The 21,234-nt window shown below is 47.0% G+C and overlaps 1 protein-coding gene across 4 annotated transcripts in view; it reads right to left on the reverse strand.

Annotated features, from left to right (window-relative positions):
• Window positions 1-4,486: 4,486 nt before the first annotated feature.
• KNL1 (kinetochore scaffold 1) overlaps window positions 4,487-21,234 on the reverse strand; it is a 431,776-nt gene continuing 415,028 nt past the window's right edge. For all 4 annotated transcript variants that reach the window (XM_063947793.1, XM_063947791.1, XM_063947792.1 and 1 more), the window contains 5 exons: window positions 18,980-19,048; window positions 6,016-6,125; window positions 5,729-5,847; window positions 5,076-5,198; window positions 4,487-4,923 (listed from right to left, as the gene is read on the reverse strand). In XM_063947793.1, coding sequence (XP_063803863.1) covers window positions 4,827-4,923; window positions 5,076-5,198; window positions 5,729-5,847; window positions 6,016-6,125; window positions 18,980-19,048 — 518 coding nt within the window. In that variant the 3' untranslated portion in view covers window positions 4,487-4,826. The remainder of the gene's footprint in view (window positions 4,924-5,075; window positions 5,199-5,728; window positions 5,848-6,015; window positions 6,126-18,979; window positions 19,049-21,234) is intronic.

A 21,234-nucleotide genomic window follows, 5' to 3' on the forward strand; every position in this document is an offset into this window, starting at 1 on the left:
AAAATGCTGACTTCCCAGCTGTTGCTGTGGAAACAAGGTCTGAGAGACCATCCCCGAATAACTCCTCACCCTTATAAGGCAAAACTTCCATGTGCCTTTAAGAATCTGCATCCCCTGTCCACTGCCGAGTCCATAAGCCTCTCCTAGCAGAAATGGACAATGCACTTATTCTAGATGCCAGCCGGCAGATCTCCCTCTGTGCATCTCTCATGTACAAGACTGAGTCTTTTATATGCTCTACGGTTAGCAATATAGTGTCCCTGTCCAGGGTGTCAATATTTTCCGACAGGGAATCTGACCAAGCAGCAGCAGCACTGCACATCCACGCTGAAGCAATAGCTGGTCTCAGTATAACACCAGTGTGTGTATATATAGACTTTAGGATAGCCTCCTGCTTTCTATCAGCAGGTTCCTTTAGGGCGGCCGTATCCGGAGACGGTAGTGCCACCTTTTTAGACAAACGTGTGAGCGCTTTATCCACCCTAGGGGGGAGTTTCCCAACGTGACCTATCCTCTGGCGAGAAAGGGAACGCCATTAGTAATTTTTTTGAAATCACCAATTTTTTATCAGGGAAAGCCCACGCTTCTTCACACACTTCATTTAATTCTTCAGATGGGGGAAAAACTATTGGTAGTTTTTTCTCCCCAAACATAATACCCTTTTTTGAGGTACCTGGGTTTATATCAGAAATGTGTAAAACCTCTTTCATTGCCTCAATCATGCAACGAACGGCCCTAGTGGACATTAAATTTGACTCGTCGTCGACACTGGTATCAGTATCCGTGTCGACATCTGTGTCTGCCATCTGAGGTAGTGGGCGTTTTAGAGCCCCTGATGGCCTTTGAATTGCCTGGGCAGGCACGAGCTGAGAAGCCGGCTGTCCCGCATTTGGCATGTCGTCAAATTTTTTATGTAAGGAGTCGACACTTGCACGTAATTCCTTCCATAAGTCCATCCACTCAGGTGTCTGCCCCGCAGGGGGTGACATCACATTTATAGGCATCTGCTCCGCCTCCACATAAGTCTCCTCATCAAACATGTCGACACAGCCGTACCGACACACCGCACACACACACAGGGAATGCTCTTAAAGGAGACAGGACCCCACAAAAGCCCTTTGGGGAGACAGAGAGAGAGTATGCCAGCACACACCAGAGCGCTATATAATGCAGGGACTAACTGAATTATGTCCCCTATAGCTGCTATAATATTTACTGCGCCTCAAATTGTGCCCCCCCTCTCTTTTTTACCCTTTTCTGTAGTGTAGACTGCAGGGGAGAGTCAGGGAGCTTCCTTCCAGCGGAACTGTGAGGGAGAAATGGCGCCAGTGTGCTGAGGGAGATGGCTCCGCCCCTTTTTCGGCGGACTTTTCTCCCGCTTTTTTCTGTATTCTGGCAGGGGTAATTACCACATATATAGCCTCTGGGGCTATATATTGTGGTTATTTTGCCAGCCAAGGTGATTTTATTGCTGCTCAGGGCGCCCCCCCCCCAGCGCCCTGCACCCTCAGTGACCGGAGTGTGAAGTGTGTATGAGGAGCAATGGCGCACAGCTGCAGTGCTGTGCGCTACCTTGGTGAAGACTGAAGTCTTCTGCCGCCGATTTTCCGGACCATCTTCTTGCTTCTGGCTCTGTAAGGGGGACGGCGGCGCGGCTCCAGGAACGAACACCAAGGATGGGTCCTGCGGTCGATCCCTCTGGAGCTAATGGTGTCCAGTAGCCTAAGAAGCCCAAGCTAGCTGCAAGCAGGTAGGTTCGCTTCTTCTCCCCTTAGTCCCTCGTTGCAGTGAGCCTGTTGCCAGCAGGTCTCACTGTAAAATAAAAAACCTAATATATACTTTCTTTCTAGGAGCTCAGGAGAGCCCCTAGTGTGCATCCAGCTCGGCCGGGCACAGAAATCTAACTGGGGTCTGGAGGAGGGGCATAGAGGGAGGAGCCAGTGCACACCAGGTAGTACCAAATCTTTCTTATAGTGTGCCCAGTCTCCTGCGGAGCCCGTCTATTCCCCATGGTCCTTACGGAGTCCCCAGCATCCACTAGGACGTCAGAGAAAAGGGTTTCTTCGGAGCAGGTGTAGCTGAGGGAAGGAAGGGTGACTTACCAGCTGTACCTGTGGAGATCCACGCATCTAACGCTTCCCCAAAGAGAGCCTGACCTGTATAGGGTAAGGTCTCCACAATTCTCCTGGATTTCGCGTCGGCAGACCACTGGCGCAACCACAGCCCTCGACGAGCTGATACTGACATGGAGGAAATCCCCGCAGCCATGGAACCCAGGTCTTTCATGGATTCCACCAGAAATTCTGCCGAATCCTGAATGTTACGTAAAAATAATTCAACATCACATTTCTCCATAGTATCCAAATCCTCAAGTAACGTGCCTGACCACTTTACTATAGCTTTGGCAATCCAAGCACTGGCAATAGTGGGACGTAGTATTGCCCCAGAAGCCGTGTACATGAATTTGAGCGTATTATCAATTTTACGATCAGCCACCTCTTTCAAGGCGGTAGATCCTGGAACAGGTAAAACCACCTTTTTTGAGAGTCTGGATACTGACACGTCAACAATAGGCGGCTTTTCCCATTCCACATTCCCGTCACCAGTATCAGTATCATCCCGCATGATCTGTGCAAGAGCACGTTTATGTGAATATACAGCGGGGAGCCCTGATGTACCAGAACTGGGCCAGACTGCCATAGATTTCTGTAAAGCCCGAGTTGCAGATTCATTCTGTGCAACCCTGTTAGAAATCATAGATTTGATAGAGCAGGGCTGGCCAAACCGGTCCTCGAGATCTACCAACAGTTAATGTTTTCTAGGCCTCCTGGAGATCTGTAGAATTGCCAGTTAGGAATGAATGCAGCACATCTTAATTAGTAATGACTACACCTGTGCACCAGCTAGGTGGTCTGGAAAATGTGAACTGTTGGTAGATCTCGAGGACTGGTTTGGCCAGCCCTGTGATAGAGGATACCCACTCAGGCTCCCTTGCTGGTATCTGTGCTAAACCAGTGCAGTCCTGATTACATGGAATGGGATCATCCTGAGAGGACATATCCTCTGCAGCATATGACACAGTGTCCCTGGACATTGTTAACGGAGACCATAGACACTCCACACACACACAGGGGAGTACAGACAGAGTTTCCCCCCCAAGAATGGCAAGAGAGAGACAGAGATTGGAGCCAACCCACACACAGCGCTTTTAAAATAAAGGGAGACCCCCTATCAACGCTGACTGTGCACCTTAATAGGTTACACAGTCGTTTTGCAGGCCCCCCCCCCCATCCACTCTACAACCCCCTGGTACCGTGATAGATAGCTGGAGTTGCTGTGGAGGGACTTGCTCTTCACTGTCAGCGCTGTGCAGGCAGGAAAATGGCGCTGAAACGCTGCTAGGTCCACTGAGAAACTCCGCCCCCAAAATGGTGCTGTCTTCCCGCTCTTCACAGGATTATACTGGCCTGAGGATTGATGCTGGCTGAGATCTGGGGACCCCGACAGGCTGCGTGACCAGTGTAGGGCATACTATGTACCGCTGAGCCTCCGGAGCGCAGTTCATACTGCGCTCCTACCCTGCTGCCGCCATCTTCACACCGGCCCCCCGCTTGCTAGGGGGGTCGGTGACTCACTCGCCACAATCTACAGCTCTGCAAGGGGGTGGCGCCATGCTGCTGGGGGTGTGCGATACCCTGCGGCAGGGAACGATCTATGCCCCCTGGAGCTCAGTGTCCAGTCAGCGGAGATAGTGGCTCAGACCCCACAGGGCAGACACTGCTCCCCCCCCCTCCCCCTCAGTCCCTCGCTCCAGCAGCCTCCCTGTAAAATAATCAACTCTAAAACTAAGCTTTACTAAGGAATCTCTGGAAAGCTCCCCTAGCTGTGATCGGCTCCTCCGGGCACATTTTCTAAACTGAGTCTGGTAGGAGGGGCATAGAGGGAGGAGCCAGCCCACACTCAAACTCTTAAAGTGCCAATGGCTCCTGGTGGACCCATCTATACCCCATGGTACTAATGTGGACCCCAGCATCCTCTAGGACATAAGAGAAATCATGAAAACAAGGCATATTTTATTCCTACCACAAAATTCAGAAATTGCTCTACACATTGCTCAGTATTTACAAACTTTATTTAGAAACAAACAAGGAAAGAAGAAATTCAGACAAAAAGTTTAGTTAAATAGTATCAAGAAAGCAGATAATTCACAATATATAGATGTTTACATCTGTACAGTAAACACATGTTCCCGAAACATACTGTATATAAACATTGAAAAACAGACTGCTGGAAATGCAATACTGGAGCTGAAAAGAAAAAGAAAAGATAAAAAATAGCAATAAAAAGAGCCACCTGCAGTTACCTGGCTACTGCTGCAAAGGTATGGTCAGAGAATAGCTGTATTAGTTGTATCTAAATCAAACAAAAGTGGTCTGCACAGCATTAGCAATATTGAATTTGAAATAAACTAGATACTTAAACCGACCATTTTAAGCAGTGTTTATTGCTCATAAAAAGGACAAAGGCATTTAAAAATTCATGTGGTGCATCTTGTGCGGGTTAAATCCTCGGCAGCCCTCGACCTGACTATAGAAATTGTAAGCATCAAAATTAATTCACCCTAGAAAACTAGAGAATAGAACAGTCTGATGCAGCTTGATGGATGAGTTCAATCACCACTCAACCACTTAGTCACAAGAAATACAATCTTGAATAGGCTGTAAGGCAACAAAGAAATACTAATTTAAAATACATTTCAGGTAAGCATACCCCTTTTATCATTCAACATAACAGACATTCAGTAGCCTCAAAACATTTATAATTTACTATACAAGGAGATTTTCATGTATTGATTTCACTGCCCTCTTCAGGTGCCAAAGACCCACAGGTACCTTTGACATAACGGCAGTCACTCTGCTCTGGCTGGAAAGTAATGAAAATTTCATGTTAGTGACAAATTATTTGAGGCCAAGTATACAAACAGCTTTATACTAGTACAAGTATAACCCAGTAAGCATGCCACAAAGAATGGAACAGTTTACCAAGTGCTTGCAAAAACATTTAGTTATACTTACTCAATATTTCCAATACGATTAACTAATGTAAATGGCAAAGGGGCTGTTGGGTAAGATTCTGAAAGATGTACTATCAGCTCAAACTTTACAATAGCTGCCAAGCTGGAAAACAGTAGCCTCACTCTAGAAAGAATATACAAAAGAAAAGAATTAGAAGTATGCAAAAGTATCACAGGTTTTCCAGTTAAATAAAACAAAGCAGTAAAAAACAAAAAACAAAACAAAAACAAAGATGGCTGAAAAGCACAAAAGAAAACGAGCGCACATGCTTTGCAGTGGGCGGTGCCTAAACAGCCCGTATGTCAGGCTGGGAATGGATGAAGAATTACAGGATAAAAATAAGTGAGGAACAGGTGAAAAGTAAAGTTATGATGTTTAATGTGCCAAAGTGCCCTGCCCCTTAGATTTCCAGCAGGCTAGACCTAGATGGGAAGGATTTAGGTTATATATCAGACTTCTATAAGATTCCTATGGACCTTTAGAAAGCATGGTTCCAGTTTTCTCCCATAGGAAATATTTTTGAAAGAATGCAAGTAAAAGTTGTGATAAAAAGAACACTATTTACAACAGTGTGCTCTAATATGCTCAGTCTGTCATTTGAACACAGAAGTGAGACACGGTAACCATATAAATATTTCATTAGTATTACTCACTCATTGCTCTGTATTTGTGTCTGCATTAGATTATATTTTGCACCCCATTTAGTTAGATATTGAATCTCTTCTCCAAGTAATTTACATCTGCTCACCACCAGGGACACATCAAAAAGTAACTGTAAAACAGAAAGAGCGATTTTCATTACAATTTGTAAGCAATGAGCCAATGCATTTGCTTGCCAACATAAATCAAAATGTATATACTTTTATGTATTTATGGCTTTCTATACTGAATGGTCAACCAAAAAAACCCCCCACAAGCAAGCCAACAAAGAAATCCTTACCTGAGGCAGATTGTTTTGAGTTTTATAGGTCTTGTGAAGGCTTCCCTTTCTTTCGATAAACATCATTATTAATCTATGTACTAGAAGAGTTGAAGGTGGCGCAATTTCTTCTGCAAAACCATCACAAATCCAAGTTAAATCAAGCTGTCAGGCATTACTGTCCATAATATATACAAAAAACATCTAAAATACTAAAATTTCTTTACTTAGTATATCATATGTATGTGGCTTTTAATGGATTAGGTCAGTGGTTTCCAAATTTGGGGACAGATGTACTATAGCGGGACTCATCATGCCGCTATAGCTCTTCCTGCTACACTTCTTATTGAGGTGAAGCAGGAAGCAATAGCGCAGAGCTGTGTTAATATTTCAGCCACCAGAGTAGGGGAGAGAATACCCCCCACTCCGTTAAACCCGCCAGGCCCACAGCACATCAGCCTAGTGCTGATGCGCTGTGCCTTACCTCCGGGTTGGCTCCTCTGCGAATGTGTGAGATCTTGTAAACAGATCAAGATTCCCATGTGCAGCCATACCAAACGCTGCAGGTTACCACACATACATTCAGGTAATCCCTGCCGATAGGTTAAAAAACATAAGCCACAAAAAGTGCCTTATTTTTTTAATTACATCTAAAAGATACTATTGTATGGCGATGAGGAAATTGTTACATGTTTGCAGATACTGTGGAGAAAAAAAAAAAGGAGCGTTATGGTAGACTTACCATTGTTAACTCTCTTTCTACGAAGTACATTGGGTTCCACAGGGAAACATTGGGGTGTAGAGCAGGATCTTGATCCAGAGGCACCATCAGGCAAAGCTTTGACTGTCCCTGGATGCATTGGGGCCTCCTCTATAACCCGCCTCCAGGCACTGAGAGCTCAATTTCATTAACCAGTCCAATGCAGGAGCAGTTAAAAGAGAAGGCAGATTTTAGTCACTTAGAACCACAATGTCACGTCAGAGGGTACCAGCGGCTAATGCCATACAACCCAAAGAAGCTAGGTGCGTCAGGGTGGGTGCCCTGTGGAACCCAATATACTTCGCAGAAAGAGTTAATAATGGTAAGTCTACCATAACTCTTCTTTTCTGCAGCAGGGTACATTGGTTTCCACAGGGAAAACATCAGAGATGTCCTAAAGCAGTTCCCTCAAGGGAGGGGACGCGCCTTAGCAGGTAAGAGAACTCTGCGTCCAAAGGAAGCATCCTGGGAGGCAGAAGTATCAAAGGCATAGAACCTAATGAACGTGTTCACTGAGGACCATGTAGCCGCCTTGCACAATTGTTCTACGGAAACGCCACGGCGGAAGCCCAAGAAGGTCCAACCGACCAAGTAAAATGGGCTTCAACTGCAGCAGGAGCTGGGAGACCAGCCTGCGCATAGGCTTGTGCAGGGCCGGTGCTAAGGTGTTCGGTGCCCTTCTGCAAACTATACATTTGCACCCTCCCATACTTTACAAAGCAGTGACAAGTATACACATAATGGTCCCTGTAGTAGTGCCGCTTACACACGTAACGCCCCCGGTACCAGTGACGCTTACACATGTAACTTACCCTGTACCAGTGACGCTTACAGACATAACGCCCCCTGTACCAGTGATGCTTACACATGTAACGCCCACTTTACCAATGACGTAACGCCTACACACGTAACGCCACCCTGTACCAGTGACGCATACACATGTAACGCCCTTATACCAGTGACGCTTACACGCGTAACTCCCCCTGTACCAGTGACGCTTACACACCTAAAGCCCCCTATAGTAGAGATGCTTACACACGCAAAGCCCCCCGTATTAGTGACGCTTACACATGTAACGCAGTGTACACACGTAATGCCCACTGTAGCGGTGACGCTTACACACGCAACGCCCCCTTTGCCAGTGACGCTACATGTAACACCACCCTGCATCAGTGATGCTTACACACGTAACTCCCCCTGTAGCAGTGACACTTACAAACACGCAACGCCCCCTTTACCAGTGACGCTTACACATGCAAGGCCCCCTGTAGCAGTGACGCTTACACACAATATGCCGCACAGTCACACACATACACAGTCACACATATATTACACATACACCTTCACACACAAACACACACACACACACACACACTTTCACTCACTCTCTTTCAATCCTCTTACCTAAGGAAGTCTGGCAGGCCGAAGCTGGAGCAGAACATCCTCCTGTTCAGCCTGGTCCTGTGTAGCTCCGCCCCCCATTTCCGTGTAGCCCCACCCCCTTTTAGGTCAGCACACTGCACTGACACAGGGGAGGGAGAGAGGAGGCTTCATGCTGCTGGCCCTGCTGCCTGTCATAGTGTGACAGCCGCAGCAGGGGGACATCAGCTCAGTACAGGAATGCAGAGCAGGGAGAGCGCCTCTCCATTCCTGCGCCTCCCTGCACTGCATCCCTTTGCTGAATGGTTTGCGCCGGCTCTGGGCTTGTGCAATCACCATTCTAATCCATCTGGCTAAGGTTTGCTTATTCGCAGGCCAGCCACGTTTGTGCAAAACAAACAGTACAAAAATAGGATTTTAATTACCTACCGGTAAATCCTTTTCTCGCAGTCCGTAGAGGATACTGGGGTTCCATTTAGTACCACGGGTATAGACTGGTGCACTAGAAGCCAAGGGCACTTTAAGAATTTGATAGTGTGGGCTGGCTCCTCCCTCTATAACCGTCCTACCAGACTAGAAAACTGTGCCCGAGAAGACGGACATACTTTGACAGAAGGATAGATAGTGGTGAGATTCCTAACCAGCACACACAGAGGAAAGCCATGCTAACCCAACTTTAAACAGGAACAGCAACAGCTGAACCAACAATACTTAACCAAATAACAGTGCAGGAAGAACGAAGCACCGGGCGGGCGCCCAGTATCCTCTACAGACTACAAGAAAAGGATTTACCGGTAGGTAATTAAAATCCTATTTTATTTTATGTCCTAGAGGATACTGGAGTTCCATTTAGTACCATGGGGATGTACCAAAGCTGCCAAACCAGGTGGGAGAGTACTGAGGTTCCTGCAGAAATGATTGACCAAACTGAAGGTCCCCAGAGGCCAAAGTATCGAATTTGTAGAATTTAGCAAACATGTTCGAACCAGACCAAGTAGTTGCTTGGCAGTGCTGTAAAGCAGAGACACCCCGGGCAGCCGCCCAGGAAGAACCCACCGACCTAGTAGAGTGGGCCTGTACAGACTTCGGAACCGGCAAAACTGCCGTGGAATAAGCATGCTGGATAATGAGCTTGATCCAGCGTGCAATTGTCTGCTTTGAAGGACACCCAATTCTATTGGGATCATATAGAACGAACAGCGAGTCCGTCCTTCTGTGATGAGCTGTTCTTTTCACATACACCTTCAAAGCCCTCACAACATCCAAAGACTTTGAAGTAGCAGAGGTGTCGGTGACAACTGGGACCACATAAGATTGGTTGATGTGAAATGCAGACACCACCTTATGAAGAAATTGTTGACTAGTTCTGAGATCAGCTCAGTCCTCATGGAAAATTAAATAGGGGCTTTTGTGAGACAAAGCCTCCAGCTCAGACACGTCTTGCTGAAGCCAAGGTCAACAGTGTGACGGTCTTCCACGGAAGATATTTTACGTCCACCTCCTGTAATGGTTCAAACCAGTCCGATTGAAGGGAGTGCATCACCAAATTGAGATCCCAAGGTGCCGTGGGAAGCACAAAGAGAGGTTGGATGCGCAGAACACCTTTCAAAAACGCCTGGACCTCAGGGAGAGAAGCCAATTGTTTCTGAAAGAAAATGGACAAGGCCGAAATCTGGAGTTTTATGGAGCCCAGACGTAGGCCCACATCTACACCTGCCTGCAGAAAAGGCAGGAAACGTCCCAGGTGAAATTCCACCGTAAAATAAGTTCTGCTCTCACACCAAAAGACAAATTTCTCCCAAATATGTTGGTAATGTATAGATGTTAGCCCTTTCCTGGCTTGGATTATAGTAGGGATAACTTTGTTAGGGATGCCTCTTCTGGCTAGAATCAGCCATTCAACTTCCATGCCGTCAAATGTAGCCACGGTAAGTCCTGATAGACGAACAGGCCCTGTTGCAGAAGATCCTCGCGAAGAGGTAGAGGCCATGGATCTTCGAGGAGCATCTCGAAAAGGTCAGCGGTACTAAGCCCTTCTTGGCCAGTCTGGAGCATTGAGTATTGCTTGAACCTTTTCCCCTTTTTATTCTTTTGAAAATTCTTGGGATCAGAGGAAATGGAGGAAACACGTACACCATCTGATAGACCCATGGAGCCTTCAGAGCATCTACCGCCACTACCTGTGGGTCTCTCAACCTGGAATAATACCACTTGAGCTTCTTGTTGAGACAAGAGGCTGTCATGTTGATTTGTGGATGTCCCCACCGACATGTCAAGCAACTGAACACTTCCGGGTGCAGGCCCCACTCCCCTGGGTGCAGATCGTGTCTGCTGAGGAAGTCTGCTTCCCAGTTGTCTACTCCTGGAATGAAGACCGCTGACAATGCCACAGCGACTTGAATAGCCTGATCCTGAAGAAGGTAAGAGGCCTGCAGAAGGGCACTGTATATGGCCCTGAGTTCCAAAATGTTGATTGGAAGGACAACTTCCTGACTTTACCATCTTCCTTGAAACTGCACCCCCTGGGTGACTGCTCCCCAACCTCGGAGGCTTGCATCTGTGATTAACAGGATCCAGTCCTGAATTCCGAACCTCAGCGAAGTGAGGTCTGCATCCACCACTGAAGGGAGATCCTGGCTTTTGGTGACAGACGAATCCTCTGGTGCATGTGAAGATGCGATCAGGACCATTTCTCCAACAGATCGAGCTGGAAGGGTCTTGCATGAAACCTTCCGTACTGAACCACCTGGTAAGAGCCCACCATTTTCCCCAGAAGGCGAATGCATAGATGCACCGATATCCAGGTTGGCTTCAAGACATCCCGAACCATCGGCTGGATGACCAATGCCTTTTCCAATGAAAGGAACACTTTCTGCGACTCCGTGTCCAGTATTATTCCCAGGAATGGGAGCCTCAGTGTTGGCTCTAGGTGAGATTTAGGAAGGTTCAGAATCCACCCGTGATCCTGGAGAAGTTTGGTTGAGAGGCCAATACTGTCCAGCAACCTCTCCCTGGATGGCTCCTTTATCAGGAGATTGTCCAGGTACGGAATTATGTTCACTCCCTGCTTGCAGAGTATAAACATCATCTCTGCCATGACTTTAGTGAACACCTTCGGTGCCGTGGAGAGACCAAAAGGCAGTGCCTGGAACTGGTAGTGACAGTCCTGTAGTGCAAACCATAGATAAGCCTGGTGAGGCAGCCAGATCGGAATGTGAAGGTACGCATCCTTGATATCCAGAGACACAAGGAATTCCCCTTCCTCCAGACCCGAGATCACCGCTCTCAGAGACTCCATCTTGAACACTCTCAGGGACTTGAGGTTCAGAATAGGACGTACCGAACCGTCCGTTTCGGTACTACAAACAAGTTGGAATAGTACCCCTTGTTGTGTAGACGAGGTGGAACTGGAACAATGACTTGAGTCTGTACCAGTTTTTGGATGGCCTGCTGTAAGGTTACACTTGCCTCTTGTGAAGCTGGTAAGCCTGATTTAAAGAATCTGTGAGGTGGGAGCTCTTGGAATTCCAGTCTGTAGCCTTGGGAAATATGATCTATTACCCAGGGACCCCGGCACAAACTTGACCAGATGTGACTGAAGAATTGTAGTCGGGCTCCCACCTGACAGACCTCCAGGCCTCGCGGTCGACTGTCATGCTGGAGGCTTTGAGGAAGCAGTGTCTGAGCTCTGTTACTGAACATCTGCAGTTGCTGGTTTGCATGGGTTTACCCTCTTGAGCCTCTGGAGGCTGTAGAAGTACCTCTTGAGCCTCTGGAGGCTGTAGAAGCACCTCTGGACTTTCCCTTAAACTTTGATGTCTGAAAGGACTGTAAATTTGAAGCTGAATAAGCTTTCCTGGCTGGGGGAGCTGTGGAAGGAAGATATGTAGTATTACCAGCAGTAGCTTTGGAGATCCATTTGTCTAGTTCGTCTCCACACAAGGCCTCTCCTGTGAATGGGGAGGCCTTCCACACCTTTCCTGGAGTCCGCATCAGCCGTCCACTGGCGTAGCCACAAGCCCCTGTGTGCTGACACAGCCATTGCGGTGGTGCGTGCATTAAGCAAACCAATCTCTTTTATGGCTTCCACCATAAAGTTCGCAGAATCCTGTATATGCTGTAGGAGTAAAACAACATCCCCCCTAGACAAGGAATCTAACCCCGAAATTAGGTTACCTGACTATTTAGCAATGGGGTTTGTGATCAACGCACATGCAATAGCACCCCAGCAGCTGTGTACAATGATTTAGGTGTAGTCACAATTTTACGATCAGACATATATTTTAGGGAGGCTGCACCAGGGACAGGCAATACAATTTTACGTGATGGCCTAGACTCGTAGTGACTGATGCTTCCACTAGCAGTGGATTTTTCCATTTTTTCGTATCCTCCAGAGGAAAAGGAAAATATGATATCAACCTTTTAGGGATTTGAAATTTCTTATCAGGATTAACCCACGGTTCTTCAAACAAGGTATTCAATTCTTTTGACGCAGGTAAAGTGACTGATGATTTTTTTTTTACATTAAAATAAGATTCCTCACACTCCTCTGACACCTTATCAGGAATTTGCAGAACATCTCTGATAGCCTCTAGAAGAGCTTCTATTCCTTGTGACCGAGTAGCATCCCCTCCTCCAAATCCACCTCACCCTCCTCCATGTTTGACCCGTCAGAGTATGACTGCAGGATATGGGCCGGAGAACGTTTTTGCAGACAATTGGGAGGGGATTGAGACGCTAGTTTGGGGACTGAGTCTCTATTCATCAATTCATCCACAGTCTGTCTTAAGTATTGCGTCTCTTTCTCACTGTGGGATAGCTTTGTAGAAATATTTGAATTAAACCATTCTGGTTCAGCCCCGCTATTCTGGGGAGGTGCACTGCCCTGAGTACCCAGTAGTAAGCACCCTTGTGAAGAGGAATACTCCGCTGTACAAGAAACACACTCTTTGCCTGACAATATAAATGTGACAGCACACGCACAAGAAAAGTTTAAGCACAATTAACCCACAAAGAGCCTTTCAGGGAGACACAGAGTAATTTAGAGCCAGCCCCCACCGCGCCTTTATCGCTAATGCCAAGCTTAACTGGGTCGAAGCCTAAGTACCCTGATAAGAGACTTAGTACACTAATAGTCGCTCCCCCCCTGCTATGACCCCCTGGTACCGCTGAGGTAATCTTGACTCACACTGGAGGAGCTGCGCGTCCCTGTCAGTCAGCGTCTGTGTCCACTGCAGAGGGAAAATGGCGCTGGTGAGCTGCTGGATCCTCTCACAGTGAAGCCCCGCCCCTTCAATGGCGCGGTCTTCCCGCTGTTTTTTTATACTGGCTGAGGTAATCTGTTGCTTAAAATGGAGAGAAAACCAATTTAAGACTGTTTTTGCCAGTGTGGGTACTGTGTACAGCATAGGTCTGCAAGCTCGGTCCTCATTACCCCACACAGTGCAGGTTTTGCAGGTAACGCAGCAGATGCACAGGTGTATTAATTACTCACAGACACATTTTAAAAGGTCTGCAGGTAGAGTTAATTATTTCACTTGTGATTCTGTGAGAACTGCAAACCATGCACTGTGTGGGGTAATGAGGACAGAGTTTGCAGACCTATGGTGTACAGTGTACTGAGACGCAGCTGTGTACTGTGTCTGGAGACGCACGCAATCCGCCCCAATTAGAAGCTGTGCGTCTCCGTACCCTCATGCCGCCATAATGTCCGGCGACCCGCTAGTCAGGACGCAGGCTTAGTACTCACCACTCTTTTTTCTTCTGGCTGTTAGGGGTGGCAGTGTGCTGCGGAAATGTACGCTCGCCGTGGTGGGGCTTGCGAATAGTTCCCTCAGGAGATCAGTGTCCTGTCAGCGGGCAACGGGACCATTAACCCTTCAAGAGGTTGGGCCGTTCCCACCCTAAGTACCACGAAGCAGGCAGGCTGGTGCGAACCAGCCCTGCCTGAAATTAACAAACATAAAATAAATGCAGAAAACTCTTCAGGAGCTTCCATAAGCGTGACCGGCTCCTCTGTGCACATTTTCTAAACAGAGTCTGGTAGTAGGGGCATAGAGGGAGGAGCCAGCACACACTATCAAATTCTCAAAGTGCCCATGGCTCCTAGTGACCCGTCTATACCCATGGTACTAAATGGAACCCCAGTATCATCTAGGACGTAAGAGAATAGGGCATCTGACCTCCTGAAAAAGAGTCAGTCCTCTCCACATAGATACGAAGAGCCATAACCACATCCAAAGAACGTTCTTTGGGAGACAAATCCGAAGAGTTAAAGGCCGGAACCACAATCTCTTGGTTAAGGTAAATAAGATGACACCACCTTAGGCAAATAACCTGGACGAGATCGTAGAACTGCCCAGTCCCGGTGGAATATAAGAAAGTATGGACGACAGGACAAAGCGCGCAAGTCAGACACTCGTTTTGCGGAAGCAATAGCCAGCAAGAAAAGGACCTTTACTGTGAGCCATTTAAGGTCCACCGATTCAAGAGGTTCAAATGGAGACTACCAGGGCATTCAGCACAATAGACAAATCCCACAGAGCCACAGGAGGGACATGGGGAGGCTGAACCAGAATAACCCTGAATGAACATATGAACATCAGGTATAGAGGCAATATTTCTCTGAAACTAAACTAATAAGGCAGATATATGACGCCAAGAGTCTGGTAGACCCCACTTGTCCACTAGGAGTTGAAAGACTTCTGGATGAAGACTCCACTCTTCGGCGTGTACGTTCTCGCGACTGAGGTAGTCTGCTTCCTAGTTGAGGACACCAGGAATAAACACTGCCGATATTGCTGGTAGATGGCGTTCCACCCATTGAAGTATTTTTGACACTTCCAACATCGCCATGCGGCTTCGAGTGCCGCCTTGATGGTTTATGTAGCCACCATGGTGGCGTTGTCTGACCGTACTTTAACAGGCCTGTTCTGTACTAGAGGCAAGGCAAGAGACCATGAACATTGAACACTGCCCGCAACTCCAGAATGTTCATCGGAAGGAGTGATTCCTCCTTAGTCCACCGACCCTGAAAAGAGTATTGCTCCAACATCGCGCCCCATCCCCTCAGGCTGGTGTCTGTTGTCAGAAGGACCCAGTCGGGGATCCAGAAGGGACGGCCCCTGCTTAATTGCTGGTCCTGAAGCCAACAGGTCAGCGACTGAGGAACCTCCAGAGTCAAAGTGATCATATGAGACCTGATCTGATGAGGTAGGCCGTTCCATTTGGAAAGGATTAACCTCTGCAGAGGGCGGGAATGAAATTGAGCGTACTCCACCATGTCAAATGCCGACACAATCAGACCCAGTACTTGCATTGTCAAGTGTATCGATGTTCTGGTCCGACAAAAGAAGCATCTTATCCTGTCCTAAAGCTTCAGGACCTTCTCTGGAGACAGAAACAGCCGTTTGAATGGGCGTGTCTCACAGTGCCCCCAGGTGCACCATGCTGAGCTGGAACCAGCGGGGACTTCTTCCAATTGATGAGCCACCCGTGGGTTTGTAGGAAGCTTACTGTCAGTTGTAGATGGCTGAGAAGGACATCATGGGAGTTTTGAGAGGATCAGCAAGTCGTCCACTTACGGCAGGATCCCGATTTCCTGGCGACGGAGATGAGCCGCCATAACCTTGGTGAAGATCCGAGGGGACGTAGCCAGTCCAAATGGCAGAGCCTGAAACTGATAGTAGATGTTGCCAATTGAAAACCGCAGATATTGCTGATACAACATGGCAATAGGTATATGCAGGTATACATCCTGTATATCCAGGGATACCATATAGTCTCCGGGTTCCATGGCCAGTACAATTGAGCGCATTGTTACCATACGAAACTTGGATACTCCCACAAACTTGTTCAATGATTTGAGGTTAAGTATAGGCCGGAAAAACCCATTGGGTTTCGGAATTAGAAACAGGATCGAAAAGTATCCTTTGCCTCTCTGGGACAGGGGTACCGCCACCACCACTCCTGTATCCAGGAGGGAACTTGCAACCAATTGTAAAGCTTGCGCTTTTAACGGATCCGAAGGGATAACCGTGCAAAACTGGCATAGCCCATAATAGATCCCATAGTAGGCGTAAGGCGTTCCACCAGAGTACCCAACAGAGTTGAGAACTTAGCCCAGGGTGGCTCCTGATTGGTTGCAGGAGCTGTGGACGTACTAGGAGAGGTATGGCACACATTACACAATCCATCATGTAAAACTTCCCCCTCAAGTAAATCCTTTGTGCATGCCCTGCATGATGCGGGAGCCTCCCCAGATTTACTGCCCTTTCTGTTAGACATTTCAGTAAAAGCAACACTAGAGCATATGAGTATGAAAAAGCCAGACAGAGTACACTGCCTGCGAATAAATTCTTTAGTATGTGACTGAGTCTTGGATTTCTTGGCCACTGTAGTGGAATCCCCATCTTCAGAGATTTGTAGGACCAGCTTAATAGCAACCACTAGGGCAGGGACATCGACTTGTGAGGTAGAATCCTCATCAGTAACACAGGATTCAGTGTCTGACAGGACGATGTGCTCCCCCTCCTCTTCAGATGAAACATCAGAGAGGTTAGTGGATTGTGAGGAGGAAGCGGCCCGCTTAGGGGTCCCAGGGACACGGGAGTGACCTGGAGTATCTCTCTGTCTAACCAAAGACTGAATTAACTGCTGCAGTTAGTTAGATAAGTTTTCAGCCCAAGGCGGATTTACCAGAGGGACACTTTATGGTGGCAGTGGCATCGGGTGGGTCCCGTAGGGGGGCTAAACGGTCCACCAAAGTCCCCAGGAGGGTAGGAAACATAGTCCAGGGTGGCTCCATGGTTGTCACAGGAGCTGCAGGCTGACTGGGAGGTGCATGACATTTAGTACACAGACTATCACACAATACTTCCCCCTCAGGTAAAAATCTGAAGCATACCTTGCACATTACAGGAGCCGCCACAGCTTTACTGCACTTATTGTTAGACATTGTAATAAAACAACAATCAGGCTAATAGTACGATGAAGCCAGACAGCGTACACTAACTGCGGACAAAGTACACACATGCGTAAGAGTACACAAACTTGTGAACTAACTCCCGGTTGTACGTGACTGTAACACAGTAAAATATCAGTATAACGATAAGAACTGTGTACACTATAATAGAGGACCCCGACGCACCTAGTCCCTTCGGGTACAGAATATAGTGATAGATACTTTAGATGGGATACACGAGGGTGAAACCATACAGCAAATACAGGCACACGCAATGCAGAGATTGTTATAGGCACAATAAAACTGCAGCAGACTTATGTGGATTTATTTATATATATATATATATATATATATATATATATATATATATTTATTATCTCCCAGCGTGGTCCTAGACCAGAGGTATATGTCAGAATACTCGTACAACAATATATTCTGCAACAGGTACACTCTTTCTTAACTAACGCTGTCTGTAATAAGACATGTTGAATACTCAAGTGTCTGTAAAGTCTCAGCGCTGTGTACAAGCGGCTTTACAGGGGAGACCTTGCCCTGCAATCCGAGAGACCAGCAGCAGCTATGCTCAGAAGATGGCACCCACCGTATCGGTCAGGAACTGAGGGAGAGTGTGACGCAGCTCCAGAGCAGAAAATCTGCAAGGAGATGGCGCCCTGGGCTGGGGGAGGGGCTACAGGTCAAGTGCCGGCTCCCCTATGTTGGACCTCACCGCCGGTACCAAAAGGGGTGTTAATAAACCCGACCTGTACTCCTATGCCCTGGCGGATATAGTGGGGTCCCTGCTCGGTGACAGTGTCCACGCCAGCGGCGCAGTCCGTCTCCCTAGACTGCGATCAGGAACGCGATTTAGTGGCAGGTCCCGCTTTGGGGACTCTTACCTCCTCCCGTCGTAGCAGCCATGCGAACCAGGAGAGCGTCTGCGACCATGTGCCTAAGCCGGAGCGTCTCAGCCGCAAGTATCCGGGAACTGAGCCGCTCGGGAGGTGACGGAGATGCAGCACTGAATGTCACCCTGACATAACAGCTGCGGCCCTTGAAATCTTCTTTGCTTTTTATCAGGGCTACTCAGTGTAGCCTGCCTGTTAGGTGACCTGCTGCTTGCAGTCACCACTCGAAACTGAGCTCTCAGTGACTGGAGGCGGGGTTATAGAGGAGGCCCAATGCATCCTGGGACAGTCAAAACTTTGCCCGATGGTGCCTCTGAATCAAGATCCCGGCTCTACACCCCGATGTTTCCCTGTGGAAACCAATGTACCCTGCTGCAGAAAGCACTGGTTAAAGCATATATGGAACCAACTCTTCTTGCATCTTGCCCTCAAGGCACCCTAACAGTCCAGGTTTTAAAAATAACCATGCTTAAGCTTAAGCTACTTATTAAGTACCTCGATTTGATCATACTATTTGTGCACAAACATGGATATCCTTAAAACCTGGACTGTTCGTTTTCCAAACTGTCCTCAGTCACCCTAATTATAAGGTATATTTAAAAAAAAAAAAAAAAAAAACTGGATAAGCACAATAGTCCAAATAAAATCACATTTCAAAAATAGAAATCTTGTATGCTACCATATCCAGTACATTCTTTCAAGATGAAAAAAAAAAAAAAAAAAAACCCCTGCATATCCACACACTATTGTACTTGAATTGGGCTGTGAAAATAGAGGATAATAAGTTGCTGGGAGATTATTTGGCGGTCATGCTGGTTTCTCTGATTGGATTCACAAAATTGCAAATGTCAAGTTGCACAGAACTTTTAAAAAGCACTTGCCAATGATGTTCTTCGTTTTAGGACACTGCTGTATATAAACTGCGATTTAGGTCTGAGTGGACTACCAATTTAAAAATTCAAGAAAGGTCATCCTCACCATTCAGCTGAGATTCCAATATGACAGTTGAAATTCTTCTGCAAGGTTGATTATTAAACTGTTCACTATCTAAAAGGCAAAATAGGAACATGGAATGCAATGAAAACAAAGAATAATTGACCAATCAGAACAACATGTAGATAATGTTAGCCAATTTCAAAGGCAAGACATCAAATCTAGTGCACAAAACGATTATTATGAATAATGGGGGTTCTGTTTTGTTTTTATAACGGGTAAGATGTTCTTCTTCAAGCTAAAACAGCAGGAACATTGTATTCACGTAAACCAGTTGAATAAAAGTGACAATAACAAAACAGACTTTAAGAAAAGATAAAATAAAATAAAAATATGAAATTACAGGCCATTTTAGTCAACAAAAGATGCATCACACTAGCCTTCCATATCTTATTTTAGATGAAATAAAAGAATTAATTTAAGATGCAGAGATGAGAAGAGGGTACCAAGTTATGAACCACTGCTTTGAAAAATAAGAATTTACTTACCGATAATTCTATTTCTCATAGTCCGTAGTGGATGCTGGGGACTCCGTAAGGACCATGGGGAATAGCGGCTCCGCAGGAGACTGGGCACAAAGTAAAAGCTTTAGGACTAGCTGGTGTGCACTGGCTCCTCCCCCTATGACCCTCCTCCAAGCCTCAGTTAGGATACTGTGCCCGGACGAGCGTACACAATAAGGAAGGATTTTGAATCCCGGGTAAGACTCATACCAGCCACACCAATCACACCGTACAACCTGTGATCTGAACCCAGTTAACAGCATGATAACAAAGGAGCCTCTGACAAGATGGCTCACAACAATAATAACCCGATTTTGTAACAATAACTATGTACAAGTATTGCAGACAATCCGCACTTGGGATGGGCGCCCAGCATCCACTACGGACTATGAGAAATAGAATTATCGGTAAGTAAATTCTTATTTTCTCTAACGTCCTAAGTGGATGCTGGGGACTCCGTAAGGACCATGGGGATTATACCAAAGCTCCCAAACGGGCGGGAGAGTGCGGATGACTCTGCAGCACCGAATGAGAGAACTCCAGGTCCTCCTCAGCCAGGGTATCAAATTTGTAGAATTTAGCAAACGTGTTTGCCCCTGACCAAGTAGCTGCTCGGCAAAGTTGTAAAGCCGAGACCCCTCGGGCAGCCGCCCAAGATGAGCCCACTTTCCTTGTGGAATGGGCTTTTACTGATTTTGGCTGTGGCAGGCCTGCCACAGAATGTGCAAGCTGAATTGTACTACAAATCCAACGAGCAATAGTCTGCTTAGAAGCAGGAGCACCCAGCTTGTTGGGTGCATACAGGATAAACAGCGAGTCAGATTTTCTGACTCCAGCCGTCCTGGAAACATATATTTTCAGGGCCCTGACCACGTCCAGCAACTTGGAATCTTCCAAGTCCCTAGTAGCCGCAGGTACCACAATAGGCTGGTTCAAGTGAAATGCTGAAACCACCTTAGGGAGAAATTGAGGACGAGTCCTCAATTCTGCTCTGTCCGTATGGAAAATTAGGTAAGGGCTTTTATAAGATAAAGCCGCCAATTCTGAAACACGCCTGGCTGAAGCCAGGGTTAACAGCATTACCACTTTCCATGTGAGGTATTTTAAGTCCACAGTGGTGAGTGGTTCAAACCAATGTGATTTTAGGAATCCCAACACCACATTGAGATCCCAAGGTGCCACTGGAGGCACAAAAGGAGGCTGTATACGCAGTACCCCTTTGACAAACGTCTGAACTTCAGGAAGTGAAGCTAGTTCTTTTTGGAAGAAAATCGACAGGGCCGAAATTTGAACCTTAATGGACCCTAATTTTAGGCCCATAGACAGTCCTGTTTTCAGGAAATGCAGGAAACGACCCAGTTGAAATTCCTCTGTAGGGGCCTTCCTGGCCTCACACCACGCAACATATTTACGCCAGATACGGTGATAATGTTGCACGGTTACATCCTTCCTGGCTTTGATCAGGGTAGGGATGACTTCATCCGGAATGCCTTTTTCCTTCAGGATCCGGCGTTCAACCGCCATGCCGTCAAACGCAGCCGCGGTAAGTCTTGGAACAGACAGGGTCCCTGCTGGAGCAGGTCCCTTCTTAGAGGTAGAGGCCACGGGTCCTCCGTGAGCATCTCTTGAAGTTCCGGGTACCAAGTCCTCCTTGGCCAATCCGGAGCCACGAGTATAGTTCTTACTCCTCTCCTTCTTATGATTCCAGTACCTTGGGTATGAGAGGCAGAGGAGGGA

The sequence above is a fragment of the Pseudophryne corroboree genome, chromosome 12 (genome assembly GCF_028390025.1).
Source record: "Pseudophryne corroboree isolate aPseCor3 chromosome 12, aPseCor3.hap2, whole genome shotgun sequence".
NCBI lineage: Eukaryota > Metazoa > Chordata > Amphibia > Anura > Myobatrachidae > Pseudophryne > Pseudophryne corroboree.